Source organism: Lissotriton helveticus, chromosome 8, assembly GCF_964261635.1.
Source record: "Lissotriton helveticus chromosome 8, aLisHel1.1, whole genome shotgun sequence".
In the NCBI taxonomy this organism is placed as follows: Eukaryota; Metazoa; Chordata; class Amphibia; order Caudata; family Salamandridae; genus Lissotriton; species Lissotriton helveticus.
In genome coordinates this window covers 944063381-944085089 of record NC_136069.1, presented here as the reverse complement: position 1 = coordinate 944085089, position 21709 = coordinate 944063381, and the positions used below count along the sequence as shown (strand labels likewise).

The 21709-nt window shown below is 46.2% G+C and overlaps 1 protein-coding gene across 1 annotated transcript in view; it reads right to left on the bottom strand.

Annotated features, from left to right (window-relative positions):
- The window catches only part of EIF2S3 (eukaryotic translation initiation factor 2 subunit gamma), a 489947-nt gene that overhangs the window by 295418 nt on the left and 172820 nt on the right, over window positions 1-21709 (bottom strand). The window contains exon 7 of the mRNA XM_078657789.1: window positions 15550-15684. Coding sequence (XP_078513915.1) covers window positions 15550-15684 — 135 coding nt within the window. The remainder of the gene's footprint in view (window positions 1-15549; window positions 15685-21709) is intronic.

The window sequence follows — 21709 nt, the reverse complement described above, 5'->3', positions numbered from 1 at the left end:
GGGGGGTAGATGTTAGTTCGAGACAGTAACCTGATTGAATTATTTGTCACACCCACCTGTCAGATGTGATGTTGGTCCAGACAGGAAGGAATTGTTGCAATCTTCCCCCCAATGGAGTGGAATGGTGAGGGGGTGGAGGCGGGCGGGAGTTGTTAGTTTTGCCTCTGCCTTTATTATTGTTAGCCCTGTAACCCCCTCTTTGGTAGCCCCTAGTGAAGGTGGATTGGCTAGGGGCTTTGTAAGAAGAGGAGGGGCTATCTGAGGAGTAGCCTCTCGTGTTGCCTTTGTAGGATGAGCGACGAAAGGAGCATGTGGTAACTTGCGACTGCAAGGCTCCCATAGATTTAGCAGTGTCGGTATCCTTTTTCATTTTCTCAAGGGATACATCAACATTAGGGCCAAAAAGGTGTTGCTCATCAAATGGTTGATTGAGGATGGAACTCTGCACTTTAGGTTTGAAACCTGAAATACGTAGCCAGACATGCCTACGCAAAAGGACGCTGGTGTTAATTGCCCTTGAAGCAGTATCTGCCGCATCTAGGGCACAACGGATGGAGGTATTAGTGATAGTTTTACCTTCCTGCATTAGTTGATTGGACCTATTTTTATATTTGTCTGGGAGATGCTGCATTATGGATTCCAGCTCATCAAAATGTGCTCTGTCGTACCTTGCTAACAGCACTTGAGTATTGGCGATGCGCCATATGTTTGCTGTCTGTGACGCCGTTCGTTTGCCAGAGGCGTCAATGAGTTTAGACTCCTTATCTGGTGTGGGGGGGGGGGGGGGGGGGGCTTCACCTGATGTTTGGGAATTGGCTCTTTTCCGTGCATTGGAGACTACAAGGGAGTCTAATGGTGCGGGCACCTAATATAGACTGGATCTGTGGGCAGCCTTATATTTTTTCTCGATTCGGGGGTTGAGGACTCGAGCCCTGACTGGATCTTTAAATACATCTGCTGCATGCCTAATGACCTCGTTAAGCATGAGTAGAATTGAAGTGGACCTTTGTGTGGTGTCGAAAGTGTCCATTAGAAAATGTTCCTCCACGGTAGCCGTGTGTAGGTCAACCCCATAGTATTGGGCAGCTCTATGGACAAGTTGGTTAAAGGTGGGATATATATCATCCTGGGGGACATTAGGGAAGTCCGGGGCGCTATAATCATCCCATGGGTTAGGGGAGTCAGGAGGACTAGGGGAAGAGGAAGAAGAGGAGGAAGAAGAGGAAGAAGAGGAAGAAGAGGAAGAAGAGGAAGAAGAGGAAGAAGAGGAGGAAGAAGAGGAAGAAGAGGAAGAAGAGGAAGAAGAGGAGGAAGAAGAGGAGGAAGAAGAGGAGGAAGAAGATGAGGAAGAAGAGGAAGAAGAGGAAGAAGAGGAAGAAGAGGAAGAAGAGGAAGAAGAGGAAGAAGAAGAAGAGGAGGAAGAAGAGGAGGAAGAAGAGGAGGAAGAAGAGGAGAAAGAAGAGGAGAAAGAAGAGGAGGAAGAAGAGGAGGAAGAAGAGGAGGAAGAAGAGGAGGAAGAAGAGGAGGAAGAAGAGGAGGAAGAAGAGGAGGAAGACGAAGAGGAGGAAGACGAAGAGGAGGAAGACGAAGAGGAGGAAGACGAAGAGGAGGAAGATGAAGAGGAAGAAGACGAAGAGGAAGAAGACGAAGACGAAGAAGAAAAGAAAGAAGAAAAGAAGAGGAGGAGGAGGGGGAGGGGGAGGGATCTTTAATGGAGAGGTTGCAATGTCTCTTTTTAGGAGGAGGAGCCGGTGAAGGCACATCTAGTGGTCGCTTCTTGGAGCTAAGAGCCAACTGGCCAGTCTTAGGATCTTTCACAAGAGTCATTTGGGTAGAATCTGGTCGAAAAAAGTTCCCCTGTATATGGCAGATCCTTCGGTGTCAAAGCCTTTGGTTCCAGATGCTTTTTCGGCACCGACTCGGTAGTTGTTCTAGGTTCTTTTGGCTACGAACCGTGACCTTTTGCAGTGTCTTTGGCTGGCGGAACGTGTTTTTTCGGTTCTGAGGCCTTTTTCGGCTCCGAAGCAAGGGAGTTGGGCCTTTAGGTGGCAGTTTTTTGATAGGCTCAGAGTGTGTTTTCGGCATCGATTAACCAGTGCCAGTCTTCGGCACCGGTGGCATGGATGTCGAAGCAGTAGTCGGCGTGGATGTGTGGAAAAGTAAATTTTGCCATGTTCTGTGTCCCTACGTGTCATCCATCATATGTTATGTGTGCATGACCAATATGCATATGTTATTCCCCATGTCCGATTAATGACGCAATTACAGTTGTGTCCACCTCTAGTATGTCAGTTTCCAGTCCTCGTGAATAATACGATTATCAGGCCTATGTAAAGCTACGTTGCCACGTTTCCCAGTGTGCACGTTATTTCATTATAAAGTCCCCGTTTCCAGGCCTCAACAGGGCCCGGACCACAGATTCAGCTCCTGTCTCCTGAAGCCTCGATACAGCCCCCACCTGTATCCTCGACCTTTCACCTACTTCCTGCCTCGCAGTGCCCGATGCAGCTCGGCTCTGCCTCTGAGTCTGCCAAGAGTATGTTATAGTTCCAGCTATCAGTTCAGTCCTCCTTCTCTGCATTCCTAAGCTACTGAACTGCATCAATAGTTTCCGTCATTGTCTAGCCTATGCGGCTCCACGTTAGAGAAATACTGTATTTAATGGTCATTTAGTATTCTTCATCACGCACTACATGTAGAATAATGCATGGTCCAGTCTTAGAATCAAGTTAGCTTTTCCCCTCATGACTTCTAGTTTATATCAACATGTTCCCTAAACATCAGATACCAGATAGGGTTTAGGTACATGTCGCTCCGACCCTCCAGACTCTAGTCTCTGCTCCTAGCACAGAGTTCATAGCCCCCAGCTTCTCCTAGTAATACGTCATTGCCAGTTTACGCGCACCATTAGGTTAGAGGTCCCGGCTCCTTAGGTAGCCCCCTCCTATGTTTCCGCCCCATTCATGACATATTCTGTTACGTTTGCATCACATGTCTATGTATACGCCCAGTTACACCTACTTTTACTGTTATCTTTCGCGACTGCTACGCGTCACGCCTTCTGTTCCACCCACTGCTACGCCTACTGCAATGTAATGCTATGTGTTCGCGCTATGTATAAATGCTCGTGTTTTGTTATGAAAAGTTAGCGCGCTCATCCCAGACCCGGCCCCAGCAGCTGCTGGGTCATCCTATGCAGGTTGTCCTGATCCTGTCCTTTATGCTGTAATAAACCTGCAGAAACTCCTACTACCTCGAATCTTGACTCTTATTTTATTGAGCTATCTGTTATGATTTATGCCTAGTCAAAAATAGGGTATTATTTATTTATTTACCACATAATGGCGCCCGAATAGGGACTTGCCCTTTCCCCACACGTCGGTGAAGCCACGCCGACCCCCTGACCCTCTGCAGTCGTGACGGAACCATACCGTGCACCGGCAGATATTTCTGCTTCAAGTATCCCTCAGGCCCACGGAGGAGACGGAGGAGGCGGTCCAGCATCCAAACGAGACGGTGGAGGAACGCGGCGAGTCCCGACCAGAGCCCAAGCCAAGAGTCCAAGGTCCGAGGTATCCGGAGGCCCACCCGTAACTGAAGTCCGAAGTCCGTCCGTCGTCGTAGCAGTCCAGTCCAGTCCAAGGCCTTCCGTTCCGTGCTGCCCGGTGAGTACCATTGCTGGGGTAGTATCTAGACAGGACCAATCTAAATTGACTCCTGGTCCGTGGGTTGGTGGTGCCCAGACTCACAAACGAAGTGTTCACCTAGGTGGATACGGGTCTTGATGCGTTCCTTTATGGGACCGGTATGTTCCGTACTGTTACAGCAGTGCATCCAGTAATTCTAGTCTGTTCCGTTCGAGAAAATTCTTGTATTTCTGCTCTCAGTATTCCAGGTAATATTCTGTTCAAACTGTTATTTATAATGTTCTTCATGTATTTTAATGTTGTGGTATGAGTGTGACGTGATTTCGTGTTTATTGTGTATTGTATTGTGTCCAGATTACAGTTCAGTCATGCCTATATTTTCCAAGTTACGTCAGTTAAAAACTAGAAAGGGTCTGCTGGAAGCAGCAGTTCCTGTTCCGCCGAGGGACAGTCCAGGTCATTTTATGTATCAGAAACATGGCATAAGTGCCATATTGTATTTAGATTTATGGGTAGAGTATACCAAACAGTTAGAAGAAAAGTATAGATGGCCCGTATCGGGTACATGGGATGCCGAATGTATCATGCGAGTAGAGGAAGCATTATGGAAAAAGAAAGCCAGACAGTCACAGAAAGATGCCATCGAGTTATGGCGCAAGGAAGCTCATAGAAGAACCGAAAAGGAAGTCAGAAAGTCAGAGTTAAGTAGAGAATCCCAGGAACGAGCTCAAGAAAGAGAATTAATCGAGATAGGTGAACGAGTCAAAGCCGAACAGTCAGACAGACAGAGGCATGCCCTTATTAGGGGTATGTATCCTCTTCTTGCCGAGGGCTTGCCAAAAGCGACCCCAGAGGCATCCAGTAATTTCCCGCCACCATTAGTTCCGACCAAGCTACGTCACAAACCGACCGCAGCTGATATTTTTATTTCGTCCTATTTGGACGACACAGTCCCAGAATATGCAAATCCTGTTCGCGCTCCGCCAGTCCCTGTAAATCAGGCACTTCCCGCTCTTCCAGACACCGGAGTACCTGCTACGGTACCCCCGGTCCAGCTAGCATTTCAACTTCCCGCTCCGCCACGAAGAATGTCCGTCGATGATTCCAGTTTAGGGGCCGCAGGAGGAGGTCCTCCTCAAACCCCGCCGCCACACAAGCGTTTAACGTTAGCCGAATTACACGCACAAGCGTCCCAGCGTACGCCTAGACATCAGACTGTTGCAGAAATAAGAAAATCCCTTGCCGAATGTTGCTATGATCCAGTCCCAGGCGAGGATAATATGGTTTTATATTCATTCCGCGTAAGAAAGGTGACCGAGTATCTAGTCACCCTACCAAATATGAAAGAAGACCTAGACAGAATATATCGTTTCATCCGTACAGGGGATGATCCAGAAAGTATTGGCGAGGCCATGTCTCAAAGGAAAGCCGAGATCCAGCTCATGACATTAAAGTTCCTGATCAATTGTCTAATAAGAGAACAAGATTACCCGTCTAAAGATTCTGCCGAAATGAGAATCCTGACAAGGTGGAGTGATAATATAGCCGAGGGTAAGCACAAGACCGTCGGTGCCATGGAAAGTATGTACAAGAAAATCCGTAAAGAAATAATAAAGATACACGAACAGCGTAAAGCAGCACAAGTAAGCGAGAAAGAAAGTATCTCTGATCCCGAAGAAGAAGAGGACGAGAATCCCGCCAGAATAGCGTATGTAGGAAAATCTAGATTTCCAGATCGCCATTTACGTCTAGAACCCAAGTCTACTTTCCATCATTCAGCACCAGAACAAGGTTCCCTAGAACAAGTATTTCAAGCTACCGATCACATTCTGAAATCACGAATCGGTTATAGTGAGTTAAGTACCATGCATGAACAAGAACTAGCCCGATCAGCAGTCCGATGGATTACTGATTCTACCACTTTTCCAGACGAAATAGTGGCACAAATGTTCCTGAAACTGCCCCCAGCCGAGCAACGACTGGTGGGTATGTATACGATTCAGCACCTCATTACTTTGTATGAGGGTCAACACTCTGATCCAGGTCCGTTACATGATGTCCTGAACGAGTTACTCCAGTATAAGTGGAGAGGTCTAGGTACCGATTTAATTAGTGTCATTCTAGAACAGCGCCACAAATATAGAACGTTTCTGAACCCGCATTTTGTTCATGTCTCACCCCCAGAAAGTAAACCGTTTTACATAGACAGACAGAATCCGTTACGAGAAGTCCACCCAGTCAGAGGGACGGGTGGCGAAATGCAACGAGTGTTTGTATACACTCCAATATCAAAGATGGAACTTCTTGAAATTAAGAAATTAATTCCCTGTCATGACAAAGATCCAGCAGGGTTCCATAGAGAATTAAAAGACATGCTCCGTATGGGAGAATACACTTACCCAGATATCATTAAAATGTTAAAGGTCCTGTTACCCGCAGGGGTGTATGAAAAGTTAAAGGAAAAAGAATGGGAGGTGGGAGAGAAAAAGATCGATTGGACAGCTCTAGAAGCTGAAGACAAGGCACGAGTACCAGGTACCGGTCTTGGAGATGAATGTAAAGAGTTACCAGAATTATTGATACAAGTTTTACCCAGATTATTGACAACGAGAAAAGAAGACTGGGATGCAATCTCAGCCTGTAAACAGAAACAAGATGAAGATATTAGTGATTTTTATTCTAGATTTGAAAAATGTTTCAGTATCAACAGTGGTCTCAAGACAAGTAGTGAGTCATACCCTCACCTCTTCGTTACTAAATTAGTCGAGAATTCAAGTCCACAAATTAAAAATCGAGTTTTGAAAGTCGAAAGCACCTGGCAAGCTAATACTCCGTCCCAGATGCTCCAGATGCTTCAGTATCACCAGAATAGAATCAGGGAAGAGCAAGAACACGAAAGAAAACGTATGAAAGACACGAAAATGAAAGTGCTAGTTGCACAATCTGTTCCTCAAGACAGTCAGAAGAGGGGTCCGAATCAAGCCAGTCATCCTGCAGCTCCAGTTAAAGGGACTTGCAATTATTGTAAACAGCCAGGTCATTTTATAAACGAGTGTGCAGTTCTGAAACATAACATAGCTACTGGTAAGACTAAAGAAAGACCACGTCCGCCTAGACAAGAACAAGTTTCACAGATTCCTCAGTCACAGAATGCACCACAGACAGTTACAGTACCGCAGCCTATTGCTGCAACACAGCATGTCACATCGCAGATGTACCAGTATGCACAGTCTGAGTATCCAGAGTATCAGCCATATTCATGAAACAGCCTAGAGAGGGAGGTAGGCTTGCCTCTCATCGAGATACCTGTAGATCAAGAAGGTCCCTATGTTCACAGTCAAGTATTAGGGAAAGACAGAAAGTTTTTGATTGATACAGGGGCAAGTAGGACCACAATTAGTCACGCCGAAGTTCCAGGGGCTCCGCTCTCAGGCTCAAGAAATGTTTCCCTTGGATTTTCAGGAAAACCAATAGTTAATGAGATCTCAAAGCCAGTCACTCTAGAAGTAGGTCCATTGTCCCGCACTACTGATCTGTTACTTACTAAGTCATGCCCAGAAAATCTATTAGGCATTAAGACACTGAAAGAATTAGGTGCAGTTATTTGCTGTTCCCCAGAGGGAATACGTCTGTTCCTACGTGACTTTAAGGGTCACTATGTATTACGAGATTTTGATTCAAGACTGTCTAATGTTCCGCAGCATCTATGGGCACAAGGTCCAACAGATGTAGGTTACATGCAAATCACACCCCATCGTGTGACTCTCAAGCCAGGTGTAGTGTTACCACGAATCAGGCAGTACAGATTGCCACCTGAGGCTGTAGCAGCCTTATCCAAAATTATTGACGAGCTCATTGTTCAAGGAGTAGTTGTAGAAACTGACTCCAATGTATGCAATTCTCCGATCATTCCAGTCATGAAACGTACTGATCCAAATGCACCCCCAGTATATCGTTTAGTGATTGATTTACGGGAGCTTAACAAATGTATTATTCCGCAGTATCCAGTTGTCCCAGACATTTCATCCCTGTTAACTGCTATTGATTCCGAAGCCATGTTCTTCACTGTCATAGACCTCAAGAATGCATTTTTTAGTGTTCCAATTCATCCAGACAGCCAGTTTCTTTTCGGATTTTGTTTAAATGGAAGGAGCTATATGTTTACACGCGCTCCTCAAGGTTTCACAGAAAGTCCTAGTATTTACAGTCAAGCACTCAAGAGACAACTAGACAATATTCACAGGCCAACTGACACTGCCCTGCTCCAGTATGTCGATGATCTACTGATCACAGCCCGTTCTGAACGTGCATGCGAGCGAGCATCCCTTACAGTTCTGTATTTCCTAGCCGAGATGGGGCACAAGGTGTCACCTTCGAAGCTTCAATTCTGTGTCCAGCAAGTGGTCTACTTAGGACACTTACTGTCCAAGAGGGGTAGGCAGTTGACACCAGACCGTATCCAGTTAATAGCGAGTCTTCCCCAGCCCAGAACCCAGAAGGAGGTGCGTGCCTTTATCGGCCTCACTTCTTATTGCAGACAATGGATTCCCCAGTATGCATTTCTAGCCAAGCCACTGATACAGTTAACGACACAGGAGGCAGCCGTATCGACTGTCCTCCCTTGGACATCTGACCATACACTTAGTTTCAATGAGTTAAAGAAAGCTCTATGTCAAGCTCCAGTTTTAGCTACACCGAACTACAGTAAGCCTTTTACACTTTTCGTCACTGAACGCGAAGGTACAGCATTATCTGTTCTCACACAAGATCAAGCAGGACAATACAAGCCCTGTGCTTATTTTTCGAGCACATTAGATCCAGTCGCCCAGGCGTTGCCTGCGTGCCTCAAGTCAGTTGCAGCCACAGCACTAGCTATCAGACAAAGTGATTCCATAGTTTTAGGACACCCCCTGACAGTACAAGTCCCCCACTCCGTGGAAGTTCTTTTAAACCGAACACAAACACAGCACTTGACAATTGCACGTTTAACAGTTTATGAATTGACACTGTTCCAGCCACACATAGAAATTAGACGCTGCAACATCCTGAATCCTGCTACACTGTTACCATCAGTTAGTTCAAATCCAGCCACACACGACTGTGTGGAAGTAGTTAACATTACGACAAAGCCAAGACAAGACCTGACAGACATTCCGTTACCTGACCCTGACCTGACACTTTATGTGGATGGTTCATGTATGAGAACTAGTACAGGAGAACTAGTCGCCGCGTATGCAGTGACTACTGACACCGAAGTTATTGAAACACACCGTATTGATACCCTGTCCGCTCAAGCAGCAGAGCTAGTTGCTCTGACACAAGCCTGTATACATGCCAAGAACCTGAAAGTTAATGTTTACACAGATTCACGCTACGCATTTGGAGTTGTACACGACTTCGGAGTGCTCTGGCAGGAGAGAGGTTTCATGACTTCTCATGGAACCAAGATTCAGCATGGTTTCCTTATTCAAGCTCTGTTAGATGCCATACATTTACCGACATCGATTGCTATCATGAAGTGCAAAGCACATACGAAAGTTACTGACATTGTTTCCCAAGGTAACGATCTAGCAGACCGCACAGCCAAGCTTACAGCACAGACTCCAGACATTCCAGTTAATCAGACACATACTCCAGATCCGACTACATGCATGACAGTTAAGGACCCTACACAAGATGTCATAGATATCCAGTTACATGCTACTCCCGATGAAATCAAGAAATGGTCCGAACAAGGAGGGGTCCAGACAGATCAAGGATGGTTAACAAAGGGTAGAGCCACATGGTTTCTCCCCGACTCTATGGTTCAAGTCATTATTAATACCGCACATAGTCCAGCACATTTAGGAGAAAAAGCTATGTTAGACAGTATCCAGAACATTTGGTTCAACAAGCATTTACGAGCTGCAGCCAAACAGAAAGTCCGTACCTGTATGATATGTTGTCAGTTTAATCCAGGTAAAAGTGTCCCGGTGGAACAAGGTGGTTTCCAGCCCCCTGACCACCCTTTTGAGGTCCTCCAGATGGATTATATTCAGATGGAGCGATGTCGAGGTTTCAAGTATGTCCTTGTAGTTGTATGCGCTTTGTCCAGGTGGACAGAAGCATATCCAGTCCCAGATTACACAGCCGCGACCACTGCCAAGCAGTTGGTTCGTGAATTCTTCCCTAGATATGGACTCCCTAGAGTCGTATATTCTGATAACGGTCAGCCATTCTCCTCAGAGTTAATGAAGCATGTTTCCCTGTTGTTAGGGTACCAGTGGAAGTTCCATTGTGTACGCCATCCTGAAGCAGCCGGTCTAGTCGAGAGACATAATCAGACCCTGAAAATCCGTATTGCAAAAGTCTGTAAAGAAAAAGGTGTGGACTGGCTAGTAGCTCTGCCAGTTGCTCTATTTTATATGCGCATGGTCGCACATTCCAGATCAGGTCTGTCCCCGTATGAGGTCGTATTCGGCCGCCCCCCTAACATGTGGGGTACTCCTAGACCCCGAAGTATTACCGATGTTTCATGTAATATGTTGACAGATTACCTAGCTTCCTTGATGTCTGCCCTCAACTCATGTCGTTCACAGGTTGCTGCCGCATTTCCAGACAATACCGAGGTGGCACCGCATGAAATCGTTCCAGGTTCCCTTGTGATGGTCCGGAATTTTGACAGATCAAGTCCGCTGGAACCTCGTTGGAAGGAGCCACGTCAGGTCCTTTTGACCACCCGTACTGCCGTCAAGCTGGAAGGCAGGAAGGGGTGGGTCCACCTTTCTCATGTAAAACTTTTCAATGGATTGAAACCCGTTTCTAAAAACATTTCCAAGGAGTCCCAGGACTTTAAAGACTGCCAAGACATTGCTCTTAAGGACTGTCCCGCAAAAGACATTGTTACAACCCCTTCCCTGATAGAGAAAACTCCGCAACAGGAGTATAAGTTAAAGCTCCGGTCTAGTAAAATAAGTCAGTCAGTTTGATTGTATAAGTCCTCCCCTAGGTGAAACGGTTAGACTGTTTCTGACATGTATAAAATAGACCCCCATAGTGAGAGAGTCAGTCAAAACTCAATTCAATGTATCGTTTTTCTAAGTTTCATATTATTCATCAGCATTATGATTTCCTGCACCAGCTACGCATTTTTCCTGTATTTTCCAGTTCCTCATGTAAATAAGTCTGCTAATGCTACAGTAGAGCACACGTTTAGTGATCTGCCTCCTCACGAATATTCATACCGCCTCGCTATGCGTAACAACACATTTATCCGTATGTTACATTATTCACACCAGACCAGCAATGCCACTAATTGTTGGGTGTGTGGTCGACTCCCCCCTTTCCAGACACCGAAGGGAGTTCTGCCACTCTTTCCTTATCCATTCTCACATAATGGTTCGTGTGGAGCATGGTCCACGTTAACGTCATCCTCAACAGATATGTCTTTTCTTAACAGCACATGTTTTCCAGACAAGCAAGGTCTCCCTCACCGAACAGGTTTAGATCTAGAAAATGAAGTGTATAATTTAGGTAATTATTCGTCGAATTTCATGGTCCTGAATGTTCAGTCTGATACTACTCCAGACTCACCTGCTATTTCAGTACTACCAGTCAAAGGCGAATTATGTGTCCGTAGTCATGGTTCTGTACATGTAGGACATAGTGATTGTACTACTGTTATCAAGTATAGTGACAGTGGGAAATCTATTTTCAAAGCTTCACGTCATTCTTATTTTGTTTGTGGTCAAACCGCATATGTTCGTCTGCCCCTCGATTGGGAGGGAACCTGTTACATTGCCTTCCTACTGCCACCTGTTTTTCTAGCCCCACCTGACTACCATAGGAATTCCTTCCTAGTACACACTAGACACAAGAGAAATCTCCCGATTGTCGATTATACTGAAACTGCTGCAGAGCAATTCATTGATATTGATAAGGGTGTGTTCCATTATTTAGGCACAGTTGTAAATAGTAAGCTAATCCGCAGGTTAACAAGAACCCTTGAAGCAGTAGTAGATGAGACTGCCTCCGCTCTAGGTAATTTAACCGAAGAACAATCCTTTATGAGAATTGTCGTTTTACAGAATCGTCTCGTCCTTGACGTCATACTGGCCGATAGGGGCGGGGCCTGTAGACTCATCGGATCTAGTTGTTGCATTTTCATTCCAAATAACGCGCCGTCTGTTTATTCAGCTATAACCAGACTCCATAAAATTGCCCATCTGTTACACCAAGATCCAGGCACCTGGACATGGTCCGGTTGGTTCTGGAATATAATTTCCGCCTGGGGATGGAAAGTCCTGTCCTTTCTAAGTATTGCAGTAGCGATCATATTTAGCTGCTGCCTCTGTATACAATGTGGCCCTGCGATTTGCGGCATTTGTGCTACCTCTTGTATTCTTAGTCCCAAGCCCCGTTCTAAATCTCGTTCCAAGACAATTCGAGACGAGCAAATGATACTATATGAAATGATAGATGGTATCATGAATATTGATGTTTCCTGATGAAACGTAGTGACAAGGAGGGAATGTGGAAAAGTAAATTTTGCCATGTTCTGTGTCCCTACGTGTCATCCATCATATGTTATGTGTGCATGACCAATATGCATATGTTATTCCCCATGTCCGATTAATGACGCAATTACAGTTGTGTCCACCTCTAGTATGTCAGTTTCCAGTCCTCGTGAATAATACGATTATCAGGCCTATGTAAAGCTACGTTGCCACGTTTCCCAGTGTGCACGTTATTTCATTATAAAGTCCCCGTTTCCAGGCCTCAACAGGGCCCGGACCACAGATTCAGCTCCTGTCTCCTGAAGCCTCGATACAGCCCCCACCTGTATCCTCGACCTTTCACCTACTTCCTGCCTCGCAGTGCCCGATGCAGCTCGGCTCTGCCTCTGAGTCTGCCAAGAGTATGTTATAGTTCCAGCTATCAGTTCAGTCCTCCTTCTCTGCATTCCTAAGCTACTGAACTGCATCAATAGTTTCCGTCATTGTCTAGCCTATGCGGCTCCACGTTAGAGAAATACTGTATTTAATGGTCATTTAGTATTCTTCATCACGCACTACATGTAGAATAATGCATGGTCCAGTCTTAGAATCAAGTTAGCTTTTCCCCTCATGACTTCTAGTTTATATCAACACGTTCCCTAAACATCAGATACCAGATAGGGTTTAGGTACATGTCGCTCCGACCCTCCAGACTCTAGTCTCTGCTCCTAGCACAGAGTTCATAGCCCCCAGCTTCTCCTAGTAATACGTCATTGCCAGTTTACGCGCACCATTAGGTTAGAGGTCCCGGCTCCTTAGGTAGCCCCCTCCTATGTTTCCGCCCCATTCATGACATATTCTGTTACGTTTGCATCACATGTCTATGTATACGCCCAGTTACACCTACTTTTACTGTTATCTTTCGCGACTGCTACGCGTCACGCCTTCTGTTCCACCCACTGCTACGCCTACTGCAATGTAATGCTATGTGTTCGCGCTATGTATAAATGCTCGTGTTTTGTTATGAAAAGTTAGCGCGCTCATCCCAGACCCGGCCCCAGCAGCTGCTGGGTCATCCTATGCAGGTTGTCCTGATCCTGTCCTTTATGCTGTAATAAACCTGCAGAAACTCCTACTACCTCGAATCTTGACTCTTATTTTATTGAGCTATCTGTTATGATTTATGCCTAGTCAAAAATAGGGTATTATTTATTTATTTACCACAGATGAAGAGGATGGCTTCTTTTCGGTGCCGGTAGGTATGTGTCGGCACTGGGGGTAGGCTGACTCGAGCCCGAGTCGCCTGAAGGCTTAGTAGGCTTCTTTACCGATTCAAAACAAACAATTGATGGACGGAATGTTGCACAATGGCAAAACATTCACCCCCAGTCACAGACCTGGGTGTAATCCATCAGTATTTTGCTCACCACACCATCCCAGTTCAGACATGCCCATATGCAAATCAGTCTTGACCCTGTGCCTCATGGGAACAGTCCAGCCCGAACTGCCAAGCCATGTCTTCCCTGGACTGGAATCAAGCATCCTAGGACCGGTTTCTGGCTATCAGCCTTCATCAGCCAGGATAGCTTGATTCCAGTGGCATGGAGAGCACGGGACTCACGTCTGAGCATACCCGTCCCACTCGGGGTGACAAATGCAAAATTACCGAGCCCGAAGGCGGGCCATGGGAAGAAGTCTCTCTCTGTGTTTCCAGCTAGAAGGCGAGGGTGTGACCGAAGCCTTTTTGGAGGGTGTCGAGGAAGGGTCTGGGTCGACGTGTGTACTTACGACCGACCCGCTGAGCCGGAGTGATGTCCTCAACGTCTGAGTCCTCTGCTTCGAAGTAGCGGACGCCTTCTTCGGCCCGCTGTGGTTCTAGCACGTTGACGCCCTCTTGAAAGAGGTCGTCGGGGATAGAAGCTGATGAGCGAGCCATGTTCCGTCGAGCTCGTCGGTCCCGAATTGTCTTTTGGGAGCGGAAGGAGGCGCAAGCTGAACAGTCCCTGGCCACGTGCCCTGGTGAGAGGCAAAGGTTGCACACCTCACGGAGATCGGTGTGGGGAAACTTCGAACCACATTGAGGATACTTCTTGAATGGCGTCCTTTCCATGAGCCAGAAGATAAGGCCTAGGTAGGCCCGAAGGCCTTCATCGACGACCGGAATTGAAGACTTCTAAGTTGTCGAGACTCGCGTCGAGAGGGAAACGCGTTCGAGACAATACCCTCGAAACGGGTGAAGGATTGCGAGCCGAAAGAAAACTTGGTTCCAAACCGTAGCGCAGGAAACACATCCGAGCCCGATGGCGGAAAAAAACACTCTGAGGATGGAGCCGATGCCCATGCGCAATGTGATCCAAAGGAGGAGTCACTCATCTAGTGACTTCCAAAGAACTGCAGCTCATATGCCTCGAAAAAAAAAAATATATATATATATATATATATATATATATATATATATATATATATATATATATATGTTTTCCATTATATTTTGCTAAGGGAGTTTACATAACCACTTTAACCATAGAATATGCGCATAACTGTGTCAAACAATATTTATTAATACCATTAAACACAAAATTACCTTATGTGTGACTCCTTTAAGCCTAGTTCGTATGTTATTCCCCCCACCCCATCATTAATGTGTGGAATCAGAAACTGTTTTAAAAATGGTTTACGTTTTTGAGCTTTGTGTGCTGGTACAATTATATATGGACATGTATCAGGAGGCAAATTGACCGACATTGAGTTTGCTTCATTGGCCGGAGCTGCCCCCACTATCTTGAATACCCCCACACAAGCCCAACCTCCCTTCCCCCATATCCAACCCAATTGAATAAGTTTGGCTCTCATCTGCACAAACAAGGCCACACTCGGTTGATTTGCAAGCATACCATTAAGTAGACTTTCCTGCCGACGCAGCAGAAGTGGACTCTGGTATAGAGGGCAAAGTGCTAGAAATAGCATCCATACAATGGGGTTAACTGGTCAAGGAAGGGGAGCAGAGGAGGGGTTTTAAAGCGCCTGTCCCCAAATTTGAATAGGTAGATGTATCTCTTGTATTGGCAGTTGACCGCACTGGTGAAGCCAGAAGTGCATGGGGAAATGTAAAAGGAGGTGAAGAATGTGACAAACTACATTCAGCTAACTCATTTCTTTATTAATAATGCCTACTGCCTTCTTTAGATACCCATCAAGAGAGGTGCTGGTACGGCTTTAGAATGACTTTCACAGGCTTGCGCTTTCAAAATTTTAGAGACTGAGCACACATTTTAAAAGAAATAACTAACAGATCTAGAGTAAATATGTAAGCAAGTTAGCCTGCTCTCTTTGAAGAAATCAGTAAAATTATGGCTATGCAGAATCCACCTAAAATGATAGCATGTGTTACTTTGCATGGTACAAAACACATTTCCTGGCCGCCTTACCAATAAGTCGTGGCTCTGACGTGAAATCTCTGAGAGGCACAGGAATTTTTTTCACTATATATTCACAGACTACTTCAATGTTGTACTTCAGCTGAGCAGAGATTGGAATAATTGGAGCTCCTTCTGCCACAGTGCCTGTTAAATAAGAAGCAAAAAAATTATAACGATGGAATGCAAAATCCCTGGTGCCCGGCAGCTAGGATATCACACAAACACACAATAACACAATGAATACCTTTAATATGCTGTTTAGTGTTCTGAAACCTTTGGACATTCAACAAAATTTGGGGTATTTTTCTAGGTCTACATACACCAGACATTTAGAAGTTTTAGTAGAAGAGGAGTAGAGCTACAGTTTTGATATGAAAAGTCTGTCCCTGTTCAAAGTAATAAAGTGTGGGCTCTTTTATTGATCAAGCCAAGTTTGCCAGGACCGCAAACAGTGGTAGATTTTGAGCTGTTCCAAATTAACTTTAGTTATGTTACTCATTTGTATTCATCAATTTTTCTTACATTCATAATTCCAAGCAATTAAATGCTTCTTACTGTACGGTGTAAATCATCCATCCACCATGCGCAAAGGAGAAAAATACTAAGTACATTTAACAATAATCATGTGTGTTTTCATTGATGATAATTAACAGCTTACTGCCGTTTTTGCGGGAGAAGGTTTTCCTCAAAGAAATAAGCATTACATTTTTAAGACGCACAAAAACAACAGTAAAATTCCCAAACTAAATTTCATAAAAATTAGAAATGTGAAAAATAACCCCAAAAATAGTCAAAATCATATTGGAGAAACCAACGTTTTCAACTTTTAAAGTGTTAAATAAAAAAAGACCTACAAATGCAAAGTGATGATGTAAGTCTATGAGCATAAACAAAAGCAGCCACCAGAAGTCACACTTGCAAGAAAAACAAACCGCGATTAATAGCCATCTTGCCCCTCTTCTACATGCTATGAGGCTTGGGGTAGGGTTAGCTGACTTGCTGGCTGGTGCACGTAAATGTTTTCAAACCTCCCAGGTTAGTGAATTAGTCCTGGCCATTTCAAAGACCCGGAAGACTGACATACCACAGATAGTAGTGGTAGGCAAGCTTGACCACTCATTACTGCTCTTCTTGGACTTGCCTGTTCCTAAGGCCATAGGAAGCAAAATGTTCGAACCCTGCACAATCATTTTCGGTGCTTCTATACAAGTGAGAAGCAGGTCAAACCTTAGTCTTACCCTCGAGCGAATGCGAACACACACAAACTACAAACACACACGATTCTCCTATGCCCACAAGTGGTGAGCCTATTAAAATTAGAATTCTTCCTCTCTCTACCAGTGGAAATTGCGTTCAGTCAGAATCTGTCATCAGGGCCGTCTTTACACCATATCATTATACACATGTATTCTTGGATTTTGATGTCTATTTCTCCATCTTCTGTTCCTATTCACTCCTCTTGTTACACGTTCAGTAATTTATTATTCACGGCATTACTGCCAGGGACCGTCTTGAAAAGCCCTAGCCTTTTTTCCCTTTCTCCAGGAACAGGTTTATATGCATTTCAAGGAGCTAAGACTAGTACCTGGGTGGACGGCGTGAGTCAGGCTCCAAGATGACCGCCACTCTAACGCTCTACCAGCCCGGCTAATAATATGCTCATTATCCTGCACTTGAGCTGCCATTGACACCTTAAGATTACTTCCCCACCCGGTCCTTCGTGGATCCCCCAGGCCGGGAAGTGAGAGGGTGGGCCAATGGATTGAACGTGGCTCTCCACCTTGCACCACTAGAAAAGTACTCCAAGGCCTACTTGAACTCCCAGCTGGGCATCGGTGGTTCTCTGTAGAAAGGGCTCACTGGCACAGCACATAATAGCTTGCCTACTGCACTAACAGGACTGCAACACAATCCTACGCATCGCTCGAGAATAGGGGAATCCATTATCAAGGTAATAAATTGTCTTTCTAGCCCAACTTTCCCCAGACTGGACAAGCTGCCTGCCGAGAGTTCCTCCCTGTTAAGCCCCACCTGGCAAAAGCTGACTTAACATACGCACTCCTTTATCCAGCCAAACTTCACACCCTTCTAAATTGTAAGGAACACTACTTTACTGACCTCAAGCTTGCCATGAAATTCAGCAGCAAAAAAGCCCAGAGGTTGGGCACCCATTTATCACAGGCAGAAACCAAGTTCAGCAGTCCTCTCAATAACAATGATTTCATCTCGATCTGCTCCTTTATAACTAAGACCCACACTGGGCCCATCACCCCTTTCATGGACTGGAGAGAGAGACCAGTCTTCCCATGCTGACCCCAGGATCGATTCTACCTACTTATCTTTTTGTTGATCTCCTTGGGGACTAAGGGGATGAGGCTAATCAGCAAGTTGGGAAGGCTGCAGTCACTCCTAGCTGATCAAGACCCAATTGCTATGTGGCGTGCCAGGCAGTCCTGTCAAGGAGGTAACAAGTTTCACACCCTCGATGGGCATGTGGTCACATATAGATCAATGGCTGGTCACCAAAGAAATTTGCTCGAAAACGTGGACTGTCAGACATTGTGCGCACCCACTGATGGACCATGCACCTGTAGCCCTAAATTTTACTGCGATCCGGGCCCAAGCCGTGCCTTAGCATGGAGGCCACACCCCCTTTGCCCCCATCGTTTCTAAGAACACCCTGCGCAGATCAGAAGTAGGAACGATATTGCTTACTTCTGTAAGCAGATCTCTAGCTCATCTTCCTCTCCCGGAGTCCTCTGGGAGGCACTTAAGTACATTTAGGGACAGCATACAAGGTATTAGCATATCCTAACAGGCTGGGGTACTCCTCGATATACGCAGGTGACTGCGAGAGCTAGAGAGTGAATTGTGAGATCTTGAACTTCAATACTTCCCACACACCTCTGATGAGGTGGACAATGCACATCCGTGTCGTTCAGGACCATTCTGCCAGAAGTCAACTTCCCCAGGAGATTCTGTTGACACAGTCCAGGTCACCGTCACCAAAGAGCAAGAAGGTGCTACCTCTACTCCGTTGACCTGCCACTTGCCAAAACGCTGATACAGTCTCCAACCACGAAAAAAAGGCAATACGCCAGCTGACGACCCCTGGGCTGTGGAGGGTAAGTTACTAACCTGTAACTGCAGTTATCCAATATTGGTATCTTTCATAGATTCACATGCTTGAATAATTTCCCGTCGTCGAAGTGGGAGTCCCACGGTACATTTAATAAAGCAGTAATTAATAACTTCAATAGGCTATCATGGAGGGAACCATGTATTCAATATAGCCCATCAACCTCCTTTTATAAAAAAGGACCAAACTTAAAGTATGAGTTACTTACCTTCGGTAACGATGTATCTGGTAGAGTGGTAGAGACGATTCTAGCCGCAGATTCCTTAACGTAGAATTAGCCCTAGGCGTAAGACTGGATCCGAAACATTTTCTTCCACAGCATCTCTGCGCACCTGGGGGCAGTACCACGTGACTCCACCCTGATGTCGTCCAAAGGCATGACGTCAGCAAGGTCACATAAGACTCACCCCGGCGCGCCGTCAGTTTTCTTCGGAGCACTTTTCCGTGCCACAACGCGGAGCCATCACAAACAACAACTGAGAGAAGATAGGAACAGTGTGCGAAAAAATCTGATAAACAGAAAGGAAAAAAGCAAATGGTAAGGAACAGCACCATTCGAGAGAGTGCCAGGCACTGTGGCACCTAAAGTCATAGAAGGGAAGAGCAGAGCACAGCTACTGCTAAGCAACCCTGCAAGCAAATACGACATCCACCCTGAGGGCAGATAAGTATGAGAAAAATGTCACAGCAGACAAAGAGGCCTGCAATCACAGTCCATAAACAGTGAAGGACAACAAGGCCAGAACAGAAGAGTAACAACAAATTACCCCAAGACAACCCCAGCAAGGAGAGGCGCATCCCCTGTAAGAGGTAAGAGCCGAGGCACAGCCAAGAGACCCCAACTCAGAAGACTACAGAGGAGTCAGAAATTCAAGCAAGGAAAAGGGGAAGAGCGTAAGTCGGCCCCACATTAGAAGACCAGGGTGCGGGGACGCAGAAGTACCCAGGAACCCACCAACCAATCACCAGAAAGGAAGGAGTGGATCAAACAAACAGAACGAAGCACTAGGGAGGAAGTGAATGAGTGGGTACTCGCAGAAGGAAAACCACCCGGAGGCAGGCGAGTGCAGAAGACCAAGCTGAAGGTCCTCGCAGACCGGGGAGGAAGGGCTGGTCGTGAAGGAATATGCGGCTAGAATCGTCTCTACCAGATACATCGTTTCTAAAGGTAAGTAACTCGTACATCTGATAGAGAATACTAGCCGCAGATTCCTTAACGTACAATAGGTATCCTAGCCATACCCAGAAGGGAGGAGGGCCTGCGAGAGAGCCTCCCAGTAAGAAGAAACACAGGGCCCTGGCAGGGGATGTGTAATGGGGACAAGAAGGGCGGCCCAGCCCACAACAAGCAGAAGGAAGCAAGGACGAGGCGAAGGGAGGCCAGGACACCCCAAGCCCAGCCAAGGTACCAGGGACATCCGCCAGAAAGCCCTGGAGGGACAGACAACGGCAGAGGAGTACCGAGGAAGAAAGAATCACCCCAAGGCTCCAAGGAGAAGAGGTAGAAATGGAGACAAAGCCCCAAACATGAAAACACACACAGTGAAGGGGACAGCTGAACCGGCCACAGCCTTGAGTCAGCGGACAAGGCAGAAACGTCTCCACAGTCAAGAAAAGAAGGCGTGAGAAGAAAGACGTAGTCTCGCAAAGCTCCAGCAGAACAAGAGGCAGGAGCACAAGGGCCATGCCAAGGCCCCCCGGACGTGGACCAGAAAGAGCAGGCGGGCGCAGCCGGCAAGTACTATGAAACCGAGCACTCAGACCAAGCCGAGCGCCAAGCGAAGGCAAAGGCTAGGGAAATCCAGAACAACCCCTAAAATGAGACCGTTTCGGACATAAACTGATCCACGAACAGAAGTGCGACCAACCAGAAAATAAGAGGGGAAATACGTAGGGCGGACTAAAGCCGTCAGCCAGACACAGGAAAATACCAGGAATCCTATTCCCCCAGGAACACCAGACAGAGGACCAGGCCAAAATGCCGGACAAAAGAGGGCGGAAACACCACAGCACAAAGCCTCAGACGGCATGCCAAACCTTTGGGACCTACTCACGCTCTCCCCCTTTTCCTTGCTTAAATTTCTGACTCCTCTGAGTTGGGGTCTCTTGGCTGTGCCTCGGCCCTTAGTCCTTACCATTTGCTTTTTTCCTTTTTGTTTATCTGATTTTTTCGCACACTGTTCCTATCTTCTCTCAGTTTTTATTTGTGATGGCTCCGCGCTGTGGCGTGGAAAAGTTCTCCGAAGAAAACGGACGTTGGTGCGCCGGGGTGGGGCTTATGTGACCTTGCTGACGTCACGCCCGCGGACGACGTCATGGTGGAGTCACGTGGTGCTGCCCCTGGTGCGGTAGAGATACTGTGGAAGAAATGTTTCCGCATGCAGTCTTATGCCATGGGATAATTCTACGTTAAGTAATCTGTGGCTAGAATCTGCTCTACCACATACATTGTTACCGAAGGTAAGTAACTCTTACTTTAAGTTTGGTCTTTTTTTTATAAAAGGAGGTTGATAGGCTATATTGAATACATGGTTCCCTCCATGATAGCATATTGAAGTTATTAATTACTGCCTTATTGAATGTACCGTGGGCCTCCCACTTTGACGACGGGAAATCTTTCAAGCATGTGAATCTATGAAAGATACTAATATTGGATAACCGGTAACAAGTAACCTACCTTCCACAGCCCAGGGGTCGTCCGCTGGCGTATTGCCTTTTTCGTGGTTGGAGACAGTATCAGCGTTTTGGCAAGTGGCAGGTCAACGGAGTAGAGGCAGCATCTTCCTGCTCTTTGGTGACCGTGAACTAGACTGTGTCAATAGAATCTCCAGGGGGAAGTTGACTTCTGGCAGATTGGTCATGAGCGACAAAGCGGTGCATTGTCCACCTCATTAGAGGTGTGAGGGAAGTATTGAAGTTCAAGATCTCACAATTCACCCTCTAGCTCTCGCAGTCACCTGCGTATATGGAGGAGTACCCCAGCCTGTTTGGATATGCTAATACCTCGCATGCCTTCCTTAAATGTCCTTA